This window comes from Zalophus californianus, chromosome 6 (genome assembly GCF_009762305.2).
Source record: "Zalophus californianus isolate mZalCal1 chromosome 6, mZalCal1.pri.v2, whole genome shotgun sequence".
Taxonomy (NCBI): Eukaryota; Metazoa; Chordata; class Mammalia; order Carnivora; family Otariidae; genus Zalophus; species Zalophus californianus.
This window is the reverse complement of record NC_045600.1, coordinates 137,517,372-137,541,019: the sequence shown is the minus strand read 5'-3', so window position 1 is coordinate 137,541,019 and position 23,648 is coordinate 137,517,372. Positions and strand designations below refer to the sequence as shown.

The 23,648-nt window shown below is 43.8% G+C and overlaps 1 protein-coding gene across 1 annotated transcript in view; it reads right to left on the bottom strand.

Annotated features, from left to right (window-relative positions):
- Window positions 1–23,648, bottom strand: part of AGBL1 (ATP/GTP binding protein like 1) — a 724,399-nt gene that overhangs the window by 622,254 nt on the left and 78,497 nt on the right. Inside the window, exon 6 of the mRNA XM_035728075.1 lies at window positions 23,543–23,580. Within this exon, the coding sequence (XP_035583968.1) occupies window positions 23,543–23,580 (38 nt within the window). The remainder of the gene's footprint in view (window positions 1–23,542; window positions 23,581–23,648) is intronic.

Sequence of the window (23,648 nt, the reverse complement as noted above, 5' to 3'; positions counted from 1 at the left end):
GGAGCCGAGGCGCGGGCTCTCAGCTCGGGGTTGCCATAAACTGTGATCCGCAGCCTAGTCGGGCCACTGCTCCTCCAGCAGGGACCCAACAAGCGGCAGATCCAGGGAGACTCCCCTCCCTCCCCCAGGAGGAGCGGCGCGGGAGCGCACCTCAGGGATCTGCTGGGTTTGGAGACTCCACACGGGGTCGGGTGCCAGAGATAGAAACGCTCGGTCACAGGCCGGGTGAGCACGGAGTGCGGCCGGAGACCGGGGACACGGGAGTGACTGCTTTTCTCTGGGGGCGCACTGAGGAGCGGGGCCCCGAGTTCTCAGCTCCTCCGGGTGGAGATTGGGAGGCCACCATTTTCACCCTGGTCCTCCAAAGCTGTACCGAGAGCTTGCAGGGAACAAAAGCTCCTGAGAGCAAACCCGAGCAGCTTGCTTAGCCCGGACTCACAAGGGCGGGGCAATTCCGCCTCCGGCAAAGACGTTTGGGAACCACAGCAACAGGCCCCTCTCCCAGAAGATCAGCACGAACAGCCAGCAAGCCAAGGCCAAGTTTACCGATCAAGGAGAACGGGAGAACTCCAGCGCTAGGGGAATACTGCACATAGAATTCATGCCTTTTTTACCATAATTCATTAGTTTTTCAAAGTCAATTTTTTTAACTTTTTTTTTTGAATTTCTCTTTTTCCCTTTTTCAAACAACATCTTATCAATCCCTTTTTTAAAAAAACATTTTTTATTTTTCATTTTTAGAATATTTTTATCCCTTCATAGTAGTTACCCTATTTTTGGCATATATATATATAAGTTGTTCTCTCTTTAAAATTTTGAGATACAATTTCTTCTAACAGATCAAAATATACCCTAAATCACTAGTGTATGGCTTTGTTCTAGTCTCCTGCCTGATCACATTCTCTCCCTTTTTTTTCTTTTTTTTCTTTTTTCTTTTTAAATCTTTCCTTTTAAAAACAACTTCTTATCAATTCCTTTTACAAAATCTTTCATAATTTTCATCTTTACAATGATCTTCCTTCCCTTCATTGTATCAACCTTTATTTTGTACATATATAAGTCTTTCTTCCTTTAAAATTTTTGGAGGCACTTCCTTCTAACAGACCAAAATATGCCCAAAATCTAGTGTATGGCACTGATCTATGCACTACCCTGATCATATTTGATCATATTCTGTTTTTTTTTTGTTTCGTTCTGTTTTTGTTTGTTTTTATCTTTTTTCTTTTTCCTTTTTTTTTTTCTTCTTTCTTTCCCTTTCTTGTCCCCTGGTTTCAGGTCTTTGCTTATTTGTATAGAATATATTTGCCGGAGACGTTGTTAACCTGTTAGCATTCTGTTCTCTCATTCATCTGCTCTGCTCTGGACAAAATGACAAGACTAAAAAAATCACCTCAGCAAAAAGAACAAGAGGTAGTACCGTCTGCCAGGGACCTACTCAATACTGACATTAGTACGATGTCAGACCTAGAGTTCAAAATCATGACTTGAAAGATACTAGCTGGGCTTTAAAAAAGTGTGGAAGTTATTAGAGAAACCCTTTCTAGAGAAATAAAAGAACCAAAATCTAACCAAGTTGAAATCAAGAAGGCTATTAATGAGGTGCAACCAAAAATGGCGGCACTAACTGCTAGGATAAATGAAGCAGAAGAAAGAATCAGCGATATAGAAGGCCAAATGCTGGAAAATAAAGAGGCTGAGAAAAAGAGAAACAACTACAGGATCACGAGGGCAGAATTCGAGAGATAAGCGATACAATAAGACGAAACAACATTAGAATAATTGCGATCCCAGAAGAAGAAGAAAGAGAGAGGGGGGCAGAAGGTATATTGGAGCAAATTATAGCAGAGAACTTCCCTAATGTGGGGAAGGAAACAGGCATCAAAATCCAGGAGGCACAGAAAACCCCTCTCAAAATCAATAAAAATAGGTCAACACCCCGACATCTAATAGTAAAACTTACGGGTCTCAGAGACAAAGAGAAAATCCTGAAAGCAGCTCAGGAGAAGAGATGTGTAACTTACAATGGTAGAAACATTAGATTGGCAACAGACCTATCCACAGAGACCTGGCAGGCCAGAAAGGCCTGGCATGGTATCTTCAGAGCACTAAACGAGAAAAATATGCAGCCAAGAACACTATATCTAGCTAGGCTATCATTGAAAATAGAAGGAGAGATAAAAAGCTTCCAGGACAAACAAAAACTAAAGGAATTTGCAAACACGAAACCAGCCCTACAAGAAATATTGAAAGAGGTCTCTAGGCAAAAAGAGAGCCTAAAAGCAGCATTGATCAGAAAGGAACACAGACAATATACAGTAACAGTCACCTTACAGGCAATACAATGGCACTAAATTCATACCTTTCAATAGTTACCCTGAATGTAAATGGGCTAAATGCCCCAATCAAAAGATACAGGCTATCAGATTGGATTAAAAAACAAGACCCATCAATATGCCGTCTGCAAGAGACACATTTTAGACCCAAAGACACCCCCAGATTGAAAGTGAGGGGGTGGAAAACCATTTACCATGCTAATGGACACCAACAGAAAGCTGGGGTGGCAATCCTTATATCAGACAAATTAGATTTTTAAAACAAAGATTGTAATAAGAGATGAAGAAGGACACTATATCCTACTTAAAGGGTCTATCCAACAAGAAGATCTAACAATTGTAAATATCTATGCCCCGAACATGGGAGCAGCCAATTATATAAGGCAATTAATAACAAAAGCAAAGAAACACATTGACAACAATACAATAATAGTGGGGGACTTTAACACCCCCCTAACTGAAATGGACAGATCTAAGCAAAAGATCAACAAGGAAATAAAGACTTTAAATGAAACACTGGACCAAATGGACTTTACAGACATATTCAGAACATTCCATCCCAAAGCAACGGAATACACATTCTTCTCTAGTACCCATGGAACATTCTCCAGAATTGATCACATCCTAAGTCACACATCAGGTCTCAACCGGTACTAAAAGATTGGGATTATTCCCTGCATATTTTCAGACCACAATGCTTTGAAACTAGAACTCAATCACAAGAGGAAAGTCGGAAAGAACTCAAATCCATGGAAGCTAAAGAGCATCCTACTAAAGAATGAATGGGTCAACCAGGAAATTAAAGAAGAATTAAAAAAATTCATGGAAACCAATGAAAATGAAAACACCACTGTTCAAAATCTTTGGGATACAGCAAAGGCAGTCCTGAGAGGAAAGTATATAGCAATACAAGCCTTTCTCAAGAAACAAGAAAGGTCTCAAATACACAACCTAACCCTACCCCTAAAGGAGCTAGAGAAAAAACAGCAAATAAAGCCTAAACCCAGAAGGAGAAGAGAAATAATAAAGATCAGAGCAGAAATCAATGAAATAGAAACCAAAAGAACAGTAGAACAGATCAATGAAACTAGGAGCTGGTTCTTTGAGAGAATTAACAAGATTGATAAACCCCTGGCCAGACTTATCAAAAAGAAAAGAGAAAGGAACCAAATCAACAAAATCATGAATGAAAGAGGAGAGATCACAACCAACACCAAAGAAATACAAACAATTATAAGAACATATTATGAGCAACTCTATGCCAGCAAATTAGATAACCTGGAAGAAATGGGTGCATTCCTAGAGATGTATCAATTACCAAAATTGAACCACGAAGAAATAGAAAACCTGAACAGACCTATAACCACTAAGGAAATTGAAGCAGTCATCAAAAATCTCCCAACAAACAAAAGCCCATGGCCAGATGGCTTCCCAGGGGAATTCTATCAGACATTTATAGAAGAATTAATACCTATTCTCCTGAAACTGTTCCAAAAAATAGAAGTGGAAGGAAAACTTCCAAACTCATTTTATGAGGCCAGCATTACCTTGATCCCAAAACCAGACAAAGACCCCATCAAAAAGGAGAATTACACACCAATATCCTTGATGAACATGGATGCAAAAATTCTCACCAAAATACTAGCCAACAGGATCCAACAGTACATTAAAAAGATTATTCACCACGACTAAGTGGGATTTATCCCTGGGCTGCAAGGTTGGTTCAACATCCGCAAGTCTATCCAAGTGATACAATACATTAACAAAAGAAAGAACAAGAATCATATGATCCCCTCAATAGATGCAGAAAAAGCATTTGACAAAGTATAGCATCCTTTCTTGATCAAAACTCTTCAGAGTATAGGGATAGAGGGTACATACCTCAATATCATAAAAGCCATCTATGAAAAACCTACAGCGAATATCATTCTCAATGGGGAAAAGCTAAGGTCAGGAACGCGGCAGGGATGTCCACTATCACCACTGCTACTCAAGATAGTATTAGAAGTCCTAGCCACAGCAATCAGACAACAAAAAGAAATCAAAGGCATCCAAATTGGCAAAGAGGAAGTCAATCTCACTCTTTGCAGATGATATGATACTGTATGTGGAAAATCCAAAACACTCCACCCCAAAACTGCTAGAACTCATACAGGAATTCAGTAAAGTAGCAGGATATAAAATCAATGCACAGAAATCAGTGGCATTCCTATACACCAACAACAAGACAGAAGAGAGACAAATCAAGGAGTCGATCCCATTTACAATTGCACCTCAAACCATAAGATACCTAGGAATAAATTTACCCAAAGAGGCAAAGGATCTGTACTCAGAAAACTATAAAATACTCATGAAAGAAACTGAAGAAGACACAAAGAAATGGAAAAACGTTCCATGCTCATGGATTGGAAGAACAAACATTGTACAGATGTCAGTGCTACCTAGAGCAATCTACACATTCAGTGCAATCCCCATCAAAATACCATCCACTTTTTTCAAAGAAATGGAACAAATAATCCTAAAATTTGTAGGGAACCAGAAGAGACCCCGAATAGCCAGAGGAATGTTGAAAAAGTAAAGCAAAGCTGGCGGCATCACAATTCCGGACTTCCAGCTCTATTACAAAGCTGTCATCAAGACAGTATGGTACTGGCACAAAAACAGACACATAGATCAATGGAACAGAATCGAGAGCCCAGAAATGGACCCTCAACTCTATGGTCAACTCATCTTTGACAAAGCAGGAAAGAATGTCCAATGGAAAAAAGACAGTCTCTTCAACAAATGGTGTTGGGAAAATTGGACAGCCACGTGCAGAAGAATGAAACTGGACCATTTCCTTACACCACACACAAAATAGACTCCAAATGGTTGAAAGACCTAAACATGAGACAGGAGTCCATCAAAATCCTAAAGGAGAACACAGGCAGCAACCTCTTCGACCTCAGCTGCAGCAACTTCTTCCTAGAAACATCGCCAAAGGCAAGGGAAGCCAGGGCAAAAATGAACTATTGGGATTTCATCAAGATCAAAAGCTTTTGCACAGCAAAAGAAAACAGTCCACAAAACCAAAAGACAACCGACAGAGTGGGAGAAAATATTTGCAAGTGACATATCAGATAAAGGGCTAGTATCCAAAATCTATAAAGAACTTATCCAACTCAACCCCCAAAGAACAAATAATCCAATCATGAAATGGGCAGAAGACATGAACAGACCTTTTTCCAAAGAAGACATCCAAATGGCCAACAGACACAAGAAAAAGTGCTCAACATCGCTCGGCGTCAGGGAAATCCAAATCAAAACCTCCATGAGATACCACCTCACACCCGTCAGAATGGCTAAAATTAACAAGTCAGGAAACGACAGATGTTGAGGGGGATGCGGAGGAAGGGGAACCCTCCAACCGTTGGTGGGAATGCAAGCTGGTGCAACCCCTCTGGAAAACAGTATGAAGGTTCCTCAAACAGTTGAAAATAGAGCTACCCTACGATCCAGCAATTGCACTACTGGATGTTTACCACAAAGATACAAATGTAGGGATCCGAAGGGGTACGTGCACCCCGATGTTTATAGAGCAATGTCCACAATAGCCAAACTGTGGAAAGAGCCAAGATGTCCATCGACAGATGAATGGATAAAGAAGAAGTGGTATATATACACAATGGAATATTATGCAGCCATCAAAAGGAATGAGATCTTGCCATTTGCAACGACGTGGATGGAACTGGAGGGTGTTATGCTGAGTGAAATAAGTCAATCAGAGAAAGACATGTATCATATGACCTCACTGATATGAGGAATTCTTAATCTCAGGAAACAAACTGAGGGTTGCTGGAGTGGTGGGGGTGGGAGGGAGGGGGTGGCTGGGTGATAGACATTGGGGAGGGTATGTGCTATGGTGAGCACTGTGAATTGTGCAAGACTGATGAATCACGGATCTGTACTTCTGAAACAAATAATGCAATATATGTTAAGAAAAAAAGAAAGAAGATAGCAGGAGGGGAAGAATGAAGGGGAGTAAGTCGGAGGGGGAGATGAACCATAAGAGACGATGGACTCTGAAAAACAAACTGAGGGTTCTAGAGGGGACGGGGGTAGGGGGATGGGTTAGCCTGGTGATGGGTATTAAAGAGGGCACAGTCTGCGTGGAGCACTGGGTGTTATGCAGAAACAATGAATCATGGAACACTACATCAAAAACTAATGATGTAATGTATGGTGATTAACATAACAATAAAAAAATTATTAAAAATAATAATAATAAAATGGCTACACCTCCTTCCCCGCTGACCCTACATCATCAGTCAATCTTTCTCTGAGAATGGCTTGCAGAATTTTGCAAAAGTCAATACGCATCTGAAAAAAACCGACAAGAGGAGATTCAGCAAACTGAGGAAGAGCAAATGTGGAGAAGAGCCAAAGAATGAAATAAGGGTCACTGAGATCAGCGATGTGCAGGAGTTCTAGACGATGTGAGAGGGAAACAACACTTCTCCGAGGGTGGCCAAATAGCCAGGAGAAAATGTTGCGGGTAAGCTCAGGATTTGGAGCAGGAGAGGGCTCCTGGTCCCCCGACCCTCTTCAAAACAGATCAGCTGCACTTAAGTCTGTTTATATATAGAGGGATTCCTCCTAAGGTTTTCTTGGAAAAAAATTCCTGCTCCTTATTTTTTTTTTTAATTTCCCAAGTAGAGTGGTTTATCTTAACTAGGAGGAGGATGGGGGTAGGATGGACAGAGAGGCATTCTGAGTTTAACATCTCACTCCATATTCCCATCCTGTCTCAAACTCACCCTCAGTGCCCTTCTCCATCCTACTGAGGTCATCCTTGGTCACTTTTCCTTTGGCAAATCCACAGACTCAACCTTGACCTTCCCTCCAATTCATCCTCTTATATTGTACTACCTCTGCGTCCCCAGATTATATCCTCCAGAGTGAGGTCTTCCCTGTAGCTAATTATTAGTCTGAAATGTAACTAGTGATATCCTTATTTTTACCCCAGGTATTCCTTCTCTGAGGTTCAAATGTTGTTTTTGTTTTTGTTTTTTAGTGCAGACCCCATTGATGCAGCAGATTTTTACACTCAGGTAAAAAGAAAATAATAAATAACTAGAAGGGACTATGCCAAGATAGCACAAGTACTTAAGGGGGAGGAAGAGAGCGAGGATTCTATTTGCTTTAGACTTTTTAGATTTGATTTAGGTTTTTCTATAGTCCTTATTCCCTACATACTCTACCATGAACTCTGCTAATCAGGAGGGGGTAAAAAAAAAAAATGTTACCTTCTGACAGGAGGTCCATAGACTGTTGGTTGTGCCATGTTGTAAATGCCTGTGGGCAGGGCCAATGGTCCCCAGGTTGCTATCGCAACCAACACACTTTTTCAGCCTTACCCTCTTCCCTTCAAAAGTGAATTACTTGCCTACTAACCCCCGAAGGCATTTGAGATCCCAGTCATCTCTATAAAGATGTTTGTCTTTTAAAGAGGAAAGTGTAGACACCTTCAAGATTCAAAGATGGAATTTCTCCTGGAGAATATTCAGCCCCATAATGGGCTGGTGGAGAAATGCTCCGTGACCCAGATTATTACACCTGCCAGCACCCCACTCCTCTGCCACTGCCCTTTGGCAAAACCAAAGGAAATTTCATCTTTGCTCTTCATTTACCATATCTGGGGATCTCATCAGCCCATTGAGGGTGAAGTGATGACTTCACAGTGACGGAATGGGCACCTGCAGCAGAGCAATGAGCCAAAGAAATGAACAGCCACGGATCTCAAATGAGATGGACAAACTCGTGCAGACTCTAAACTCATCTTTCCTGTAGTCACGCATGCACCTGCATGGCCTGGCTGGGTCTGCTTTCAGCTGTCTTTTGGGACTCCTTGTACCCAGCCAGGAGCTCCACTGCTTTCTAGCTGTGTGGCCTTGGACATGTCAGTTCATGGTTCTATCACTAAGTCTTTATCTGAATGACAAAACTAATAATATCCCTGACTAAGAAGTTGTTGAGAAAATTAAATGAGATAATACATGTAACGTTGATGGCTCAATGCCTGATGTATAATCAGCGTTCAATACCTGTTGCCTATTATGACTGTCATCATCAACATGATAAGCAAAATCCATTTATTATTCCAACTTCCCCCCCCTATTGTTACGGCCAACAGAATGCCAAAGGCTCAGGATGTGAACATATTCTTTTTGGCAGCCTCATTCAAGAACAGGAGCTCCAGGGTCACATAGCTGTTGATGTGAATTTGGGCTCTACCAGCTGTGTAACCTTCATTAAGCTGATTAGCCAGCCTGAACTAGATGTCCATCATCTGCAAAGACTAATGCAAAATGAAGAAAAGATTAATTACAACATCAGCCTCACAAGTCTTTTATAGGGAATGAATGCAAAGCCTAACGCCTGGCACAGAGCACGTGCTCAGTAAATGATAATCCCCTCCCCCATAAGGATGACATCAAACTTCACATACCTTTTACCCGTGACATTTGCCCATGGCAAAGTTCCTAAAAAAGTAAAATGTATCCAAGTTTCTTCAATCTCCATGTAATGACTTCTCTCCCCAAAATATCCACCAGCTTTACACTGTTGCCCATCTGTCCTTAGACATCCCGATACAGACACCCTGAGGGTCACACCTCCCAGGTGTCCCATACAGAAAAGCCCATACTGTAGACCTTTATTGTTCCCCTCTCTGGCAAAAGTTACTTCAGTTGGGTCCAATTGCACCAACACTTTTCTAGATGACTGGTTAGTGTTGTAAGATCCTCTTAATCGATAATGTTCAAGAGGTCACTAGCCCACCCTTGCCTTGGATAAGGCATAGACGAGTAAGAAGAAACACAAGGACTCTAGGCTCCCATCACTCTTGAGAACAAAAATCTTCTTCAGACACACAGCAGGCTCTGAAATTACCATCTCAAGAAATTCTTGCCCAGGGAAATTAAATAGCCTTATCGCTTCTTTCAGGAACTTCATGAAAATCCCATTCATACAAACTATTGACAATTCAGCTAGTCTTTTTCAGGATAGTGGCTCCTTCTCGGAGCAGAAGACCACCCAACTGGGCTGACCAAACTCCCATTTACTCGTCAGGGTTTGCTTCCAAACCCTCTCTGCACTGTTTCCCCCAACCCTGAGCAATTCCATCACAGACACTGCCTATCTCCATCAGGAATCCACAATGAAAGATCCACTTTGAACACAGCACTCCCTTTCTATAATAACCACCTGAGAACACCACCCCTTGGAGACATTATTAAAACTCGAGGTACTGACGACCAATACACTTGCCTTTGCAACACATTTATTTTGTGGTCTTCTCAGGGAGTCAATTTAGAAGATATTTCTGGACAAAGCAGGCTTTCACCAAGACTTATAAATCACATTATATGAACAACGACCTGCCTACTTTGCCATTATAACACCAGTTACAATTATGGAGTATTTATATACTGAATGTTTTCTATGTGCTCAGTACTGGGCTAATCATTTTAAATGATTATCTCATTTATCTCATGAAAATGCTTTGAGATAAGCATTATTTTCCTCCTTTTACAGATGAAGGCACAGAGGCTAAGAGGAGTCAGACAACGTACTGAAGCCCTTAGAGCTTATGAATGACCTCTCCACGATTCCAGTGGGGCTCTCCATCTGCCTCCAAAGCTTACATCCCAGACTGTTACTCCCAAAGCTTTTGATGATGAAGTGATGATAGTTTACACTTCTTTGTGCCCAGAAGAAGCCCTGTACCTATGACCAGAATAACCAACTTCTTGAGGAAGGTTTCTAAAAGGTTACTGGAGGTAAAGCCATTTGAACACCTCAAGCCTGAGGTGCTTGAGGGGAGTGGCTTTCAGCCAATGTTACCTTGGCTCAGCCCCTCCACCTGGCCCTTCCCCCCCCATCTTCTCTGTTCCCTCCTGTGCCCCGAAATTAGGGACAGAGTTGATTTTTACTAGGAGACTTGACAAGATTTAAAGGCCCCCAGAAGTGGTCCACAGTTCTTCAGGTCACCGGAGGAGATGTTTGGGAGTTTTCCTGTCACTCAGCCAGTGACTCCGCGAGACCAGCCCAGAAGTTAGGCCCAGACACGAGTGTGATGCCGCTGGGCAGGAGAGACTGAGGCAGCTGTCTCCAGCTCCTGCCTCACGAGGGAGGAGCTGCCATCCATGTGCTGAGACATAACGAATCTTAATCTCATTGATCCTGGAAATTCTACTCGATTATCATTAGCCCAAATAAGAATAATGATATTGAATTAACTTACATATATATATAAAATAGCTGCATATCAGGAAACTTGACCGTCAAGGAAATTTCTGTTTCAAGCAAAGCTTGTTTGCCTGTTCACCGCCTTTAAAAAAAGGAAAGAGGCTTCTCCTGAGCCCCAGAAATCGAAAGCGTTAGAGAATGTCCTTCGCGGCAGTTTTAAATCTAGAGTCTTCTACTGCTTTTGTGCTTTAAGCACCAGTTCCTTCTAATACCTCTCCGCAGAGACATTGCCAAACCGTAAGCATTCCTGCATCGGAGGAAAGCCTCGGATTGCGTACCTGCCTCTGGGGCCCTTGGCGGGAATCCCCTCTAAGGAAGGGCATCAGGCTGCGATGCTAGAGAAGGAGGGGCCACCATCCCGTGCGTACTCCCGACACCAAACCCCTCCAGTTCAGTACTCGGCATCCCAGATGAAGGATCAATGGCATCTTGCGCTCTCTCCATTCTAAGGCTTACGTTTTTTTCACAGCTTTAGCATTTCCAAAATTAAGTGCTTCTCACCAACGGCGCTGTTTCAGTTATAACCGGCAGCGTTTTTTTCACCACATAAAAAGTCGTGCCTCTTACAGTCAACGACATCCTAGATTTGAGGAGCTATGATTAATTTTGCAACATTGTTCCTTTGAAAACTCTCTGAAATGAGTTCATTCCCAGCAAGGGGTTGTCACTTGAGAGGTTTGCTGTGCATATGCAAATACGCAGAGGTATTCTGTCCTGAAAGCCAGATCCTGCAGTGGTGACATATGGGATAAACCGTCAACTAAAACCATGCTCATTCACCCAAAACCCAAGGCACCGCCATTAATTCATTCCGCAAACACTTACTTAGCAACTACTTTGGGCCAGCATGGGCCAGACACTATTGCTGGCACAGGGGTCCCACAGTAAGAAATGAGATAGACCATGTGTCTGCTGTTAAGGGGCTTGTTTCCCATGGGGGGCGGGGTGCATGGAGAGCCACAGAACCATGTAGGCACACACGCAAAGAAAAAATTAGGTAATTTCAGGAAGTGACAAGTGTTATGGTGCTAATAAAACAGTAATGGAATACGGGGCACCTGGGCGGCTCAGTTCAGTTAAACGACTGACTCTTGGTTTTGGCTCAGGTCTTGATCTCAGGGTCCTGGTATTGAGCCCCGTGTCCAGCTCCATACTCAGCGTCGAGTCTACTAGAGATTTTCTCTCCCTCTGCCCCAACCCCAGCTCACATGCACGCTCTTGCTCGCTCTCTGTCTCTGTCTCTCTCTCTAAAATAAAATAAATCTTAAAAATAATTTTCAAACAGCAATGATAGAGTGACCAGGGGGACAGCTACTCTAGATTGGGTGGTCAGGCAAGACCCTTTGAGGAGAGGGTATCAGTGCTGAACCTGAATGATAGGAAGGAATCAAGAAACAGAGCTAGGGTGGCAGAAAATTCTAGAAATCTTAGAAATCTTGAGAGCACAGCAAGTGGAAAAGCCCAAAGTAGGTGAGTACAAATAAAAAGCCTGCAACTAAAGCCAGGTGAAAAAATTGAAGGAGAACAGCAGGAAATTACTGAAAAGGAGGGCAGGGATCAGAATGCGTGACCTCCACCACTTGGACATTCATCATGGCAGGTTCTGCAAAAGTGGAGAGGTGCATCACACTGAGATATTCCATCACTCTACTTTTGGTTACTTGTTTGTGGCACCCTTGCAAGAAAGCCCTTAGGAATGATCATCTTTGCATAAACCTAAATTTTTCCAGTTTTCCTATCCATCCAGTGTTTTATGTTGAGTCTAGACTTCAGTAGGGAAAGAAGTACTTGCTAAGCCCCAAGTCAAGCCACTGTCCCTCTGGGTTCCTGCAGAAAACTTTCCTGGTTTGACTGTCTACCCACTGTCAACTCATCAGATGACACTTGAAGAAGAAAGCCAGGACTTACACCAGGAAGGAGAAAGCTGCGAACTTCCCCACTGCCTTTCCTCATCGATTGATATGAGAGACACCAGTCTTTCGGTGGCGTTGCCTGCTTCTGGCGGGGAACAGACTAGCAGCGCGGACCGCAGGGAAATGCACCTGCAAAGTGCTGCAAATATCACATGCCAACAGGCTCATGCTGCAGTATACCTCCGGGCCTGGAGGGGGCGCTGGAGGAAGGCGGGGAGCTTGTGCCTCCGCGCTCCTGGCTGGCGGCCCTCTGTCCAATCCGGTCTTCTCTCCTACCACCCAGACCGTACCCGCAGTAGCCTCACTACGTGGCCCCTACGCCTCCAGCTCCCTCCACGGCCCAACACTTACTAAAGCACAACGGGGAGGCTGTCATCATCCCCTACTCAAAAAAAAAAAAAAAAAAAAAGCAATGGCTGCAGGGAAATCCGAAAGTCTGGGGATGCCAGGAGGGGTCTGGTGTTCTCTGGGTCGCACTGTATGGGGTCAGTTGTTGCCATGCTGTGCGCCCCTAAGATGGGGGGAGGGGCTAAGGGAGAGGCCAAGCGGGGTCTCTAAACCTCGTTGCCACCACTGTCGACCATGTACATGCAGCGGTTCTGCAAAGGATTTTGTTTAGGCAAAGGATATGAAATCTTGGGCAAGTAAGTCAAACCCATTGGGCCCCGAAGTTTTCTCTATAGAACAGTTTCTCAACCTTGCGCTGTTGCCTTTTGGGGCTGGATAGTATTTCCTGGGGAGAGGGGGCCTGTCCTGTGCACTGTAGGAGAGGTTCAACAACATTCTGGCCTCGGCCCCCTAGATGCCAGGAACAGCCCCACCTCTGCAGATGGGCCACCAAAACCATCTTCAGACCTCGCTAAATGTCCCCTCCGGGACAAAATCGCTCCCCCTGAGAACCACTGCTATACAATAGTTAAATATTTACCTGTCTTGCAAGGACTACCGTGAAGATTAAATGGGATAATACATGAAAAGGTGCTTTGTAAACTGCTAATATCAGATGTCTGTAGAAAACACCTGACTCACACCTCGGCATAAACAAATAATTGTACAGTCGATCCTGAATGTGATGGAGCTCCTGTGCCCCTTCAGAGCGGGGAGATGTTTATCTTTTTGTCTATCTCTTTAAATCTCTGCGATACTTTATCTTTGTCAATCCATAGCCAGTCATTCATTACGCCAGGATGATACAAGTTCTAAAATCTAAAACATTTAGAGCTCAGCAATCCTGGATGTTAACCCCCTGATTCCCTAGACTGGAAACGAAATGAGGGTATGTGGGTCAACTGAACGGGCAAGTTCATTCAATAACGCTGCATTCAACAATGTACTTATTCCTTTTACAGAAAAAGCTTCTAGAGGGAACAGAGACTGAAAACAGCTATGTATCATTCAACACTCAGGCAGAAGTAAGAATGATGAATTTACATTGCAACAAGCTTTATACGACCAGTTCCTGAAACTCCCAGGATTTTCTAAATGGTGGTGATAGGAAAGTGAGAGATGATCTTTTTTTTTTAAATTTTTTATTGTTATGTTAATCACCATATATTACATCATTAGTTTTTGGTGCAGTGTTCCATGATTCATTGTTTGTTCATAACACCCAGTGCTCCATGCAGAACGTGCCCTCCTCAATACCCATCACCAGGCTAACCCATCCCCCTACCCCCCTCCCCTCTAGAACCCTCAGTTTGTTTTTCAGAGTCCATGAGAGATGATCTTTATAGAGATTTACTAAGATCTAGCGTTATACTCCCACTACATGTACAGCACCTTGTTTAAATCTTATCAATTCTCATTGGAGGGTATCGTGTTCCCTGCCTTACAGATGAGATGGTTCCAGTACGGTCACTAAGCAAGGCACCTCAAGAGGCTCTGATTGGAATCCACAGTCTCCTGAGAGCCAGCTTTGAGACCACGATGCAAACACTATTCTCCACCATGTCTTATCCTCACAGACAGTTAAGAGGTTTGAGCTTTTAGCAAACACACACCCTTCATACATGATCCTGAGCCACCCCGAGGAGGCCTTCACACTGTTGGCAAAGGAACACCATGGCCCAAACCTACAGGCAGATAATCAAGCCAGAGAGAAGGCTCTGGATACAGACCTAGTCTTACACGACTACCGGAGTACAGGACCACCTGCTTAAAAGACAGTATCCTGCGTGGGTATAGAACCAGGACTGGTTCCACTCTCATTACAACAATATTTTATGTGCCAACACTTTTGTGTCCAGCAGGAAAAACTCAACACCACCATCCACAGCTCTGTTAGATGCAGTGTGGGTGCCTCCAAACACCCTGGCCATCTTGGGAGGGTGGTTCACCATTCTGCCCATACTACCAACCATGACAATCTCAACTGGCTGCTGAAACTCCCCATTTAATTAGACTTGGTTCAGTTGTTTAATTAAGTCCCTTAATACCAATTCCTCCAGTAGGGCTCACTAATGAACATAACATTTTGGGTCATTCCCTGAGTCACACCAGCCCTTCCTTATGACCACCGCATAGTAAAAACGAGCACACTCTTCAAACTGCCTGAAGGATGTGTCCACACATCTTTAAACCATGATCTCAGACAACGGACTGAGCTCTTAGAGTGTCCTGTGAATATTTATTTCAGAAGTTTTCAAACTTGATTCCTTTAAGCCCCAAGGAACTTCCATGGACATTTCTCAGAGGCAATCAAGAGCTACTGAAGGGAGTTATACAATAAGTTAGTCATGGGGATTAAAGTAGAGCATAGGGAATATGATCAATAATACCGTAATAACGTTGGATGGTGACAGATGGTGACTACCTTTATTGTGGTGAGCACTGCATGATGTACAGAATTGTGGAATCACTATGTTGCGCATCTGAAACTAATAGAACAGTGTATGGCAACTATACTTCAATAATAAACACAAATAAAGTAAGTAAGCCAGCCAGCCAGCCAGCCAGCCAGCCAGCCAGGGAAAGAGAGGGTAGCGATGGACCAGGCCATCATTCACTGAGAGCTCCCACTTCTGCTTCCATTTTATGTGTTTAAGATGTGTCATTTCATTTTTTTTTTTTTTTTGTAAAAGGAATCTTCTACTGAGGCATCCTCAAACTACTCATCTTGTGGAGCCCTCCCATTTTTGCAAAGCCAAGCTAAAGTCAAGTGCAATGATGAAGAAGTAATTTAAGAGCACACAGGGCATCAAAAAGCAGAGTCCAGGTTTCCCCAGCTCCATGTGGAGGGCGCAGATCGCCTCTGAAATATAAAGGCTTTCTGCTTTAGAGACAGTCATAACCGGGTTCAAATCCTAGCTCTCTGCTGACCTTGCTGGAGACCTTGGGAAAATTCATGAACCTTTCTCGCTATACCTTCCTTGTATGTAAAATGGGCATGTAAGGTACCTGGCAAGTTTTGGGCTCTGTAATCAATAGTCATGATTGCTGTTCCTTGAAGTACTCTAACAAACTGTAATTCTCTTCCCACACCCCACCGTGCTTCCTAGGTCCTGCAGGGGCGGCAGTAAACAGTTCAAGAAACGTATTAAGTGGATAAGGGATGCTTGTGGGCTGTGAGAAGGCAGACAGGCATTTCCCTTAAGTGGTGCCTTTGGCCTTGGCAGCAAAAGCAGGGAAGAGACAGGTTATCAGAAGGGCATGAGGGAGATGGGGAAAGGTAACTGCAAGATTTGTTGCTGCTCACCAGAGGCAGCCCTCAAAAAAGCTGCTGGGGATGCTCCCCGCCCTCCATAAGTCCTGCTCAATCATGCTCACATCACTGGGGATGCAACAAATTCCAGAGGCTTTTCCAACCCAGGGCTCCACTCACCCTGCCTCCTCCCAACTCCCCTAAATAACAGCTGAGCAAATGCCTCTGAGACCATCTTCAGCTAATTTCCTTCAAGACATGCAAGCTGCTAACGCTGGGAAGTACAGATAGTGTGGAATAGCAAATATGGCCAAAATTAGATTAAAATAACCTCCTGATAAACAAATTACTCACTGAAAATAAATAGTCCACCGCTGTGGCCAAGATAACTAAAAGAACAGCACCACCACGTGGCAAGAAGAGGAATTACACATGCCGCCGTCTGGCCAGTCCCTGTCTGCCCACCCAGCGTGGGAGGAGTCTGACCCAGGGGGCAAGGAAGTGGAGCAAGGGCGAGAGGTGGTATCCTTTCAGCTTAAACCTTAAAAATATTTTATGTACTTGTGCAAAAGACAGAAATATTTGGCAGGGAGTTCTGAACTTTGAGTCAAGGGGGGTTAAAAAGAAAAAAAAACAAAAAAAACCAATGTGCCAACTTGAACACAGAATGACATAATGGGAGTCTGTGATTCTTCCTGTCCGGTTCCCTTCCTCTCCCTCACCCCATCATTCATCAGATTCGCCCTGATGCTCAGCCTTGCAGCAGACATTCTGGTCCCTTGCACGGCCATGCTGCTGTGTTGGGCACCTCTTAGCAGGTCCCATTCCGACGCTTATATGGGATGGACCATGCACTGCTCTTTTCTCAACTAAATGGCAGATGCTCCTGCCCCCCACCCCAAAAAATCCTTCAGATACTTAGAAAGTATTTATGTAGCTTCCTTTCAGCTTTTGGTCTTGTCCTCTTTGGGCTAAATGAGCCTATCATCATTATTCTCTTCTTGGAATGCACAAGGCTCAGGCCCCAGCATGGAGACTGGCATGGCGGGCCAGCCCACGAGCAGTGTGCATTACACACGTTTCCCAAACCTCAGGTCTTATGCCTATAAAATGGGGATTATAACCCCTGCTTGATAGACTAAATATATATACAGTGGTTGACACACTAAGAACTCAATAAACTGTAGATCTCTGTGTTGTCATTTCCACCCAGCAGTGTGATGGATGTAGTTTGTTATTCTGCATTCATACAAAGTCGATTCCCGCAGTCCATCCCAGGGTGACAAATGCAAAGATCTGTCAATATCATTTGAAGCAGATTTTTGGTTCGTCACGAAATATACTGCATGCTTCTCCAAAAGATATGGCGGAAGAAGAGACATTGAGTGTATAATCACACCACAATTTGATTCTTTCCGGGAACAGGAATTGGGCTGGCCTCTTCACTAAGGTATATTGAAAATAAGTGAATGAGACTTAAATCTCAAGGAACTAGAATCCTTCCTCCAGTAATGTGTTACCAGCTCTGGGCACAGCCCAATGCGAAGTATGGAGGATACAGTAGGGACCCCAGCCCTCATGGAGCTATACCCAGTAGTAAAAATGCATACACACATACACATATACAAAGATACAGGAATCATTGATTACAGTATGGTTAGTTCTTAGAGGTGTAAATACAAGGTTCTATAAAAAGGTTTAACGGAATCTAATGCTGGGCAGAGGTGGGGCTGGGTAGTATTCAGAAAAACCCCAGACAGAGGTATTTGTGCTAGACCTAAAGAAGGAGTAAGTGTCATCTGGATAAGAAACTTTCAAAGTCTCAGAGATCTGGGGGGGGGGTCACCCCCTCTCTCTGGTCTTCAGTTTCCCCATGTGGAAATGAGGAGATGGGGGGTGGATAATGCCAATAGTTTTCTGGGATATAGACTACAACACTGTGTCATAACCACCAAACTTGCTAGAAGATTTGATCTTAATTATTCCAACCACTAAAAAGAATTGATAATTATGTGACATGACAGAGGTACAAATTATTGCTATAACGACAATTACAATACATAAAGGTATCAAATCAACCTGCATTATTACATTTACACAATGTTTTATGTCAAGTATATTTCAATTTTTTTTAAAAGATCAATAGTCTTCCGGATTCTCAGGGGCCCTATATTTTTGTGAATGTGTCTGTGAGGCCATCTTGGGGGGAAATCAGGGGAAATGGACAGACAGGGCTCTGAGCTCTCTACAAAAAAAAAAGTTTGAATACCACCGCACTAAACCAACCTCCAAGGTCTTTTCCAGCTCTGATTGTCTGACCCCATGGCCCTCACCTGGTAACAGAAGAGGAAATCGCACTATGTGGGCACAACACAGGAGGACAGGCCCCACAGGAACCCAGATGGTACATGTGAGTCCCACCAAGGCTGCGCTGATCCCCTGCTCCTTGTGTATCACCATAAGATCACAGGAATCACAATGCCAAGCATCCTAAAACACAAACTGTCATTCTGAGAACTCTTCAGAGCTCCTACAAGTCCTACAAAAGCCTTAGGCGGGTGCATCTCAAAAAAAAAAAAAAAATGGCTCATTCTTTGACATTTTGCAGCTAAGCAACTGTCTAGCCATAATACGCTTCCGTCACTGCCCTGCTGACAGCCAGGCCTCAGTAGACCCTGCTGAGAGCATGAGGATGTCTCTACAGGATCAGGGCCCTGGGCACTAGAAGGCCCTCCCTTCCCCCACACCCAGCGCAACAGGCTGACGGCCTGTCCCGGAGGCCAGCCAGCCAGACAGAGCATTAACTAGGAAGACTAGTGACTAAGTCTCATCTTCCTGCCAAACCTCCCATTAGCTCCCTCGCATTTCTCCCTCCCTCCACCTCATTTCCCTTCCTTTATTAACTTACTTCCCTATTTCCAGCACCCTCCCCAGGCCCTCACAGTCTGCAAACTTCCAGACTCCTCTAAATGCTAATTCTTAAGTTGGAGAGTAGTCTGAAGTAAAACCATCCCCTTCTTCTTGAGATTTGGGGCCTGAACCAGGAGGGGTTGCAGGGGATTCCTTATAGTGGGAATATGACCTTTAAATCTGAGCAGCAAGGTTAATACCAAGGCGTTATCTGAAGATTCATTGCTGGGGCCAGTACAAATTAGGCAGGCAGGATGCCACACTCGTTCAAGTGCCGCTTCCAAAGGCTGCGCAATTTTTCAACCCTGCATTTATACCTAATGCTCATGGAAGGGGTGTTATGGAGCGAAAAGAGAGAAGGAGAGGTGGGGCAGGGGAGAGGAGGGAGCAGACAGTGAGAAAAGGAGAAGAGAATGAGGGGAAAAGAAACACAGACGTACAGGCGGAGGGAAAGGCAGATGGGAGGAAATCCATAAGATGGAGAGAGACAAAGGACAATATGTTGCTTGGGTTTATTAGAGGGGAAAAAAATTGCCTGCACTAGAAGCACGATTTCTTAATCAAAGCCTTTATTAAGTTTTGGTAATGAAAAGTTAAGAGTTTTTGCGTAGGCTAACGCATCAAAGGGCAACACTTTCTGTACAGGGAAATTGAAGTAGGGTTTGTGCACCTGTGAGCAGAGAGGAGAAATGGATGCCACGAAAGGTATGGGATTTGGATTAGACCTTTCTAGCCCCTGCACCTACAAAAAGGTCCCTTGAATGGGCAATAACTTCATTTTTGGCATCCTAAATTGCGGAGACAATTGGAATAGCAGTCTGGGATGTCCAAGCTTATTTTGCCTGCTATCGCTCAGGAAGGGAAAGAGAAAAGAGATGTCTTCTGGTTCATTTCCCTCTTCTTGCCATCCACCTATCCTACACTGGCTTCTTGTGTCCTCCAGCTAGTCTCTATACCCATTAGGCACAGAGAGGACCTTACTGGCCTCAGATGGCCAAGGCCACCCAAGTCTATTGCCACAGAAGCACTGACTGCCCCCAAGGTAGTAAGACAGGTCCTTCCAGCTTTATTTTGACGGAGGAATGCCCTTCCTTTGTGAAGCAATTACAGAGATACGTTACAGTGCCAACTTTCATACGACAAGCAAGCATCAAGACCAGACTAATCACTAGCCAAAAGGATTATGTGTTTAGGAACTAAAGGTTCACATAAACATTCCCAGATATCCAGTGCCAGATGGTGAGGGTTTCAATTTTAGGCAGAAACTGACTTCTTGAATTTAGGTCCATCTGAAAACAAACCCACCCGGGATCCAAATTGACAGACACTCCATGTCGGGTCTTAACTATGCGTGAAGACAATACGAAGCAACTAGAGAATTCCGTGACACACACCTGCCCCACAGCAACCGCAGCCTAAGTGGAGTGGTACCATCCCTACCCAGACCCTCCAGGCCACGCGATACTTTGGTTACGCTGGTAGAACAAAGATGGCGACAACCTGGTGTTCTGTTACTGCTCCTCCCCAGATCCATGACAGACTTTGCTATTTCAAATATCTTTCCTGCTGAGCTCAAATATGATCTCAGAATCCTTCCGCCCACATGTGGGAGTTGGCACTCGTAATGTAACCTATTTGGCCTCCTTGTTCTAAGACCCTCTAGATCTGTAGAACCTGCTCCTTCCCAAGTAGTTTCTGCATGTCCAGTAGTGACGTTCCGCCATCGGTATTTTTACCTCTTTTAAACCCACAGGAATGGCACCAACGCTGGGGAATTTCAGATCAGTTGTGCAAAAAGAGCACTTCTATGAGATACCAATAAAGTATTTGGGGAGAGGTCATCTGAAACCTTGAAAGGTCTTCAACCTTTGGGTTGGTCCAATCTACATCAGTGATTTTCAATAGGAGGCAATTTTGACCTCCCAGGGCACATTTGGTGGTGTCTATAGACAATTTTGTTCTTTTTAACTGGGAGTGCTACTGGCATCTGGTAAGTCAAGGTGAGGGATGCTGCTAAACATTCTGAAATGCACAGAATAGGCCTCAACAACTAAGAATTATCCCATCCGTCATGCAGGAGTGTCAAGGTTCAGAAACCCTGATGTATATTAAGGTGGAGTATTCAGTGATCAAAAGAATGGTAGAGAAACTTTCATCCAACTCTGTCATGTTATAAAGAACCTAAGATCCAGACAAAGGTCTGTGCAGACAGCTAAGCAGAATTAGCAAATAACCCCAGACACCCTTCTAGTGGGACAATAAAACATGTTTTATATGCAGAGGATAGTAGGCTATCAGTTCCCCAATAGTCTATTAATATAGTTATATAGACATTAGAACCACAAATGTTAAGATCATTGGTTCTATGTGTGGGTTGTTGGGTTCAGGTAGTAGAGGGCAGTACTACCATTTTCATACATATAAGTATCGTTCGTTCATTTTATTCATTCATATATATTCATTCAGAAATCATTCATTAGTTTTAATGTTTAGTCCACAAGTTTATTTCAAGCTTTTCATTGTGCTGATGCAAATAATTCAGCGATCCACAAAGATGACCCGTGCCTGCAAAAGTACTTTTTTTTTAAGATTCATTTATTGATTTTAGAGAGACAGAGAGTGAAAGCAAGGGGAGGGGCAGAGGGAGAGGGAGAGAAATCCTCAAGCAGGCTCCCCACTGAGTGCAGAGCCCAACCCAAAGCTCGATCCCAGGACCCCGAGATCATGACCTGAGCCAAAATCTAGAGTCGGCCGCTCAACCGACTAAGCCACCCAGGCACCCCAGGGAAAGTTTTTCTAGAGAAAAGGTCTGACCTGAGCTCTGAAGGCAAAGCAGAAGTAAGAAACTTTGTTAAAGTTGATCCGCTAGCATAGCATGCTCACTTTGCTAAGGACAGCCAGCGTTTTTGAAAACCTGGCTACGTGTTCGAAGCCTGAATTAGTCAGTATATTGTCACTGCTTTTTGGTTTCCCCTGGGTCCATGCCTGGTGCCCTGTATGGAAATAGTTAATAACGGGCATGTGCCTGCTTTCAGATTTCTACACATGGTGGATACGCTGTGCCTCAGGACACTCGACTCTAAGCCTAAAGGCTGAGAAGGGTGTGGGGGTGGGGGTGTGTGTGTGTGTGTGTGTGTGTGTGTGTGTGTGTGTGTGTGTGTGTGTGTGTGTGTGTGTGTGTGTGTATAGAAAAGGACATCAGCCTTTCTCCAGTTTCAGGGCTCTCTTGCTGTGAGACATGGAGGCCTCTCCCACCTAGACCGGGCTGGCTCCTCCGGCCCCTCTCAGCTCCCTTACTTCCCGCAATCCCAGAACTCTTCCAGCACCAAACACCTGTTATCATCACGAGTTGTTGCAGGGCGGGTAGGTAAATAACAAGAACCTTGATGCCAGCCTGCTGCAAAATACCTCCATTCCACCTGCAGGACACAGAGCCATGAGCACGCATGCCTGTGTACTGTATCACGTTCCAACTGACCAAATGAATTCAAGCTTTAATTTCTTTTTTTCCTTCAGCCTACAAAAGGAAGTGCTATGTGATACGGCTTTCTCTGTGCCAAGAGTTGACAGAGATCTATGGTTGGGGGGAAAAGGTGTTTTTATTTTTATTTATTTATTTAAAAGTTTTATTAAAGTTCACCTATTACCCACAGGCCTTGGGCTCCCAATAGAGAAACAAATATCACAATTGAAGGAACAGGTTTCCAAGGCACCAAATTAAAATAGATGAAGAGGTAAGGAGGGGAAAAAAATAAAAAAATAAAAAATTACACTAAGACTTCTTCACTCCCAAGTGCATAGTGCCTTCTAATATATTGCACACATGAAACTGATTCCCAATGTAATTAGATCAGGGCTACTAGGCAAAAAAACAAAACAAAACAAAAAAAATCTTCAAATTATTCAGACCCCCAGAGCTATTCTTTTGCTATCACTCAAGTAACTGAGAAGAGAGCCAACTTTTTAATATAAATTTGTTATTAGAATCTACACTGTCCAAGGGACTCCCAACACCCCACCTGCCCAAGAATACAGAGTCATGAACTGGGATCAGAAGCAAAGGCAAGAGTCCTGCTTCCCACCCACCCAGTGCCGTCACCTTTTCTTCTACAGGACAATCCTAATGGAAACGGGACTTTATTCCAACAATGCTTAAGGGCCCACTCGCCCTGTTAGAAGGAACTAGAGAGTTCCTCAGGGCTGCAGAAGACAACACACTCCCTTTAGAATAAATTGCCTCGACGGCACTATGCGTAGGCATGCCCACATGGACAGATACTAACTCTCTCTTTGCAGCCTTGTGCATGGAACAGCCATAATATTCTCCATCTCACCCCGAAGACCCAGGAATGGCTCTATTGCCTTCCAGGCTGAAAATGAGCCATGGAGATACAGAAAGCATCTTTCACTGAACTCAGAGGGGAAAGAAATAATCACTTTTCAAAAGAGGTGCTTACTGGATTTCAGCAATGCTGCTAGAACTTCGGTGGCTGCCCTGGGGAAAGAGAAAGAAAAGTGAAAAAGTCAATGTTCAATGGTCTTTTTGTCAGCCCACAGATCCCA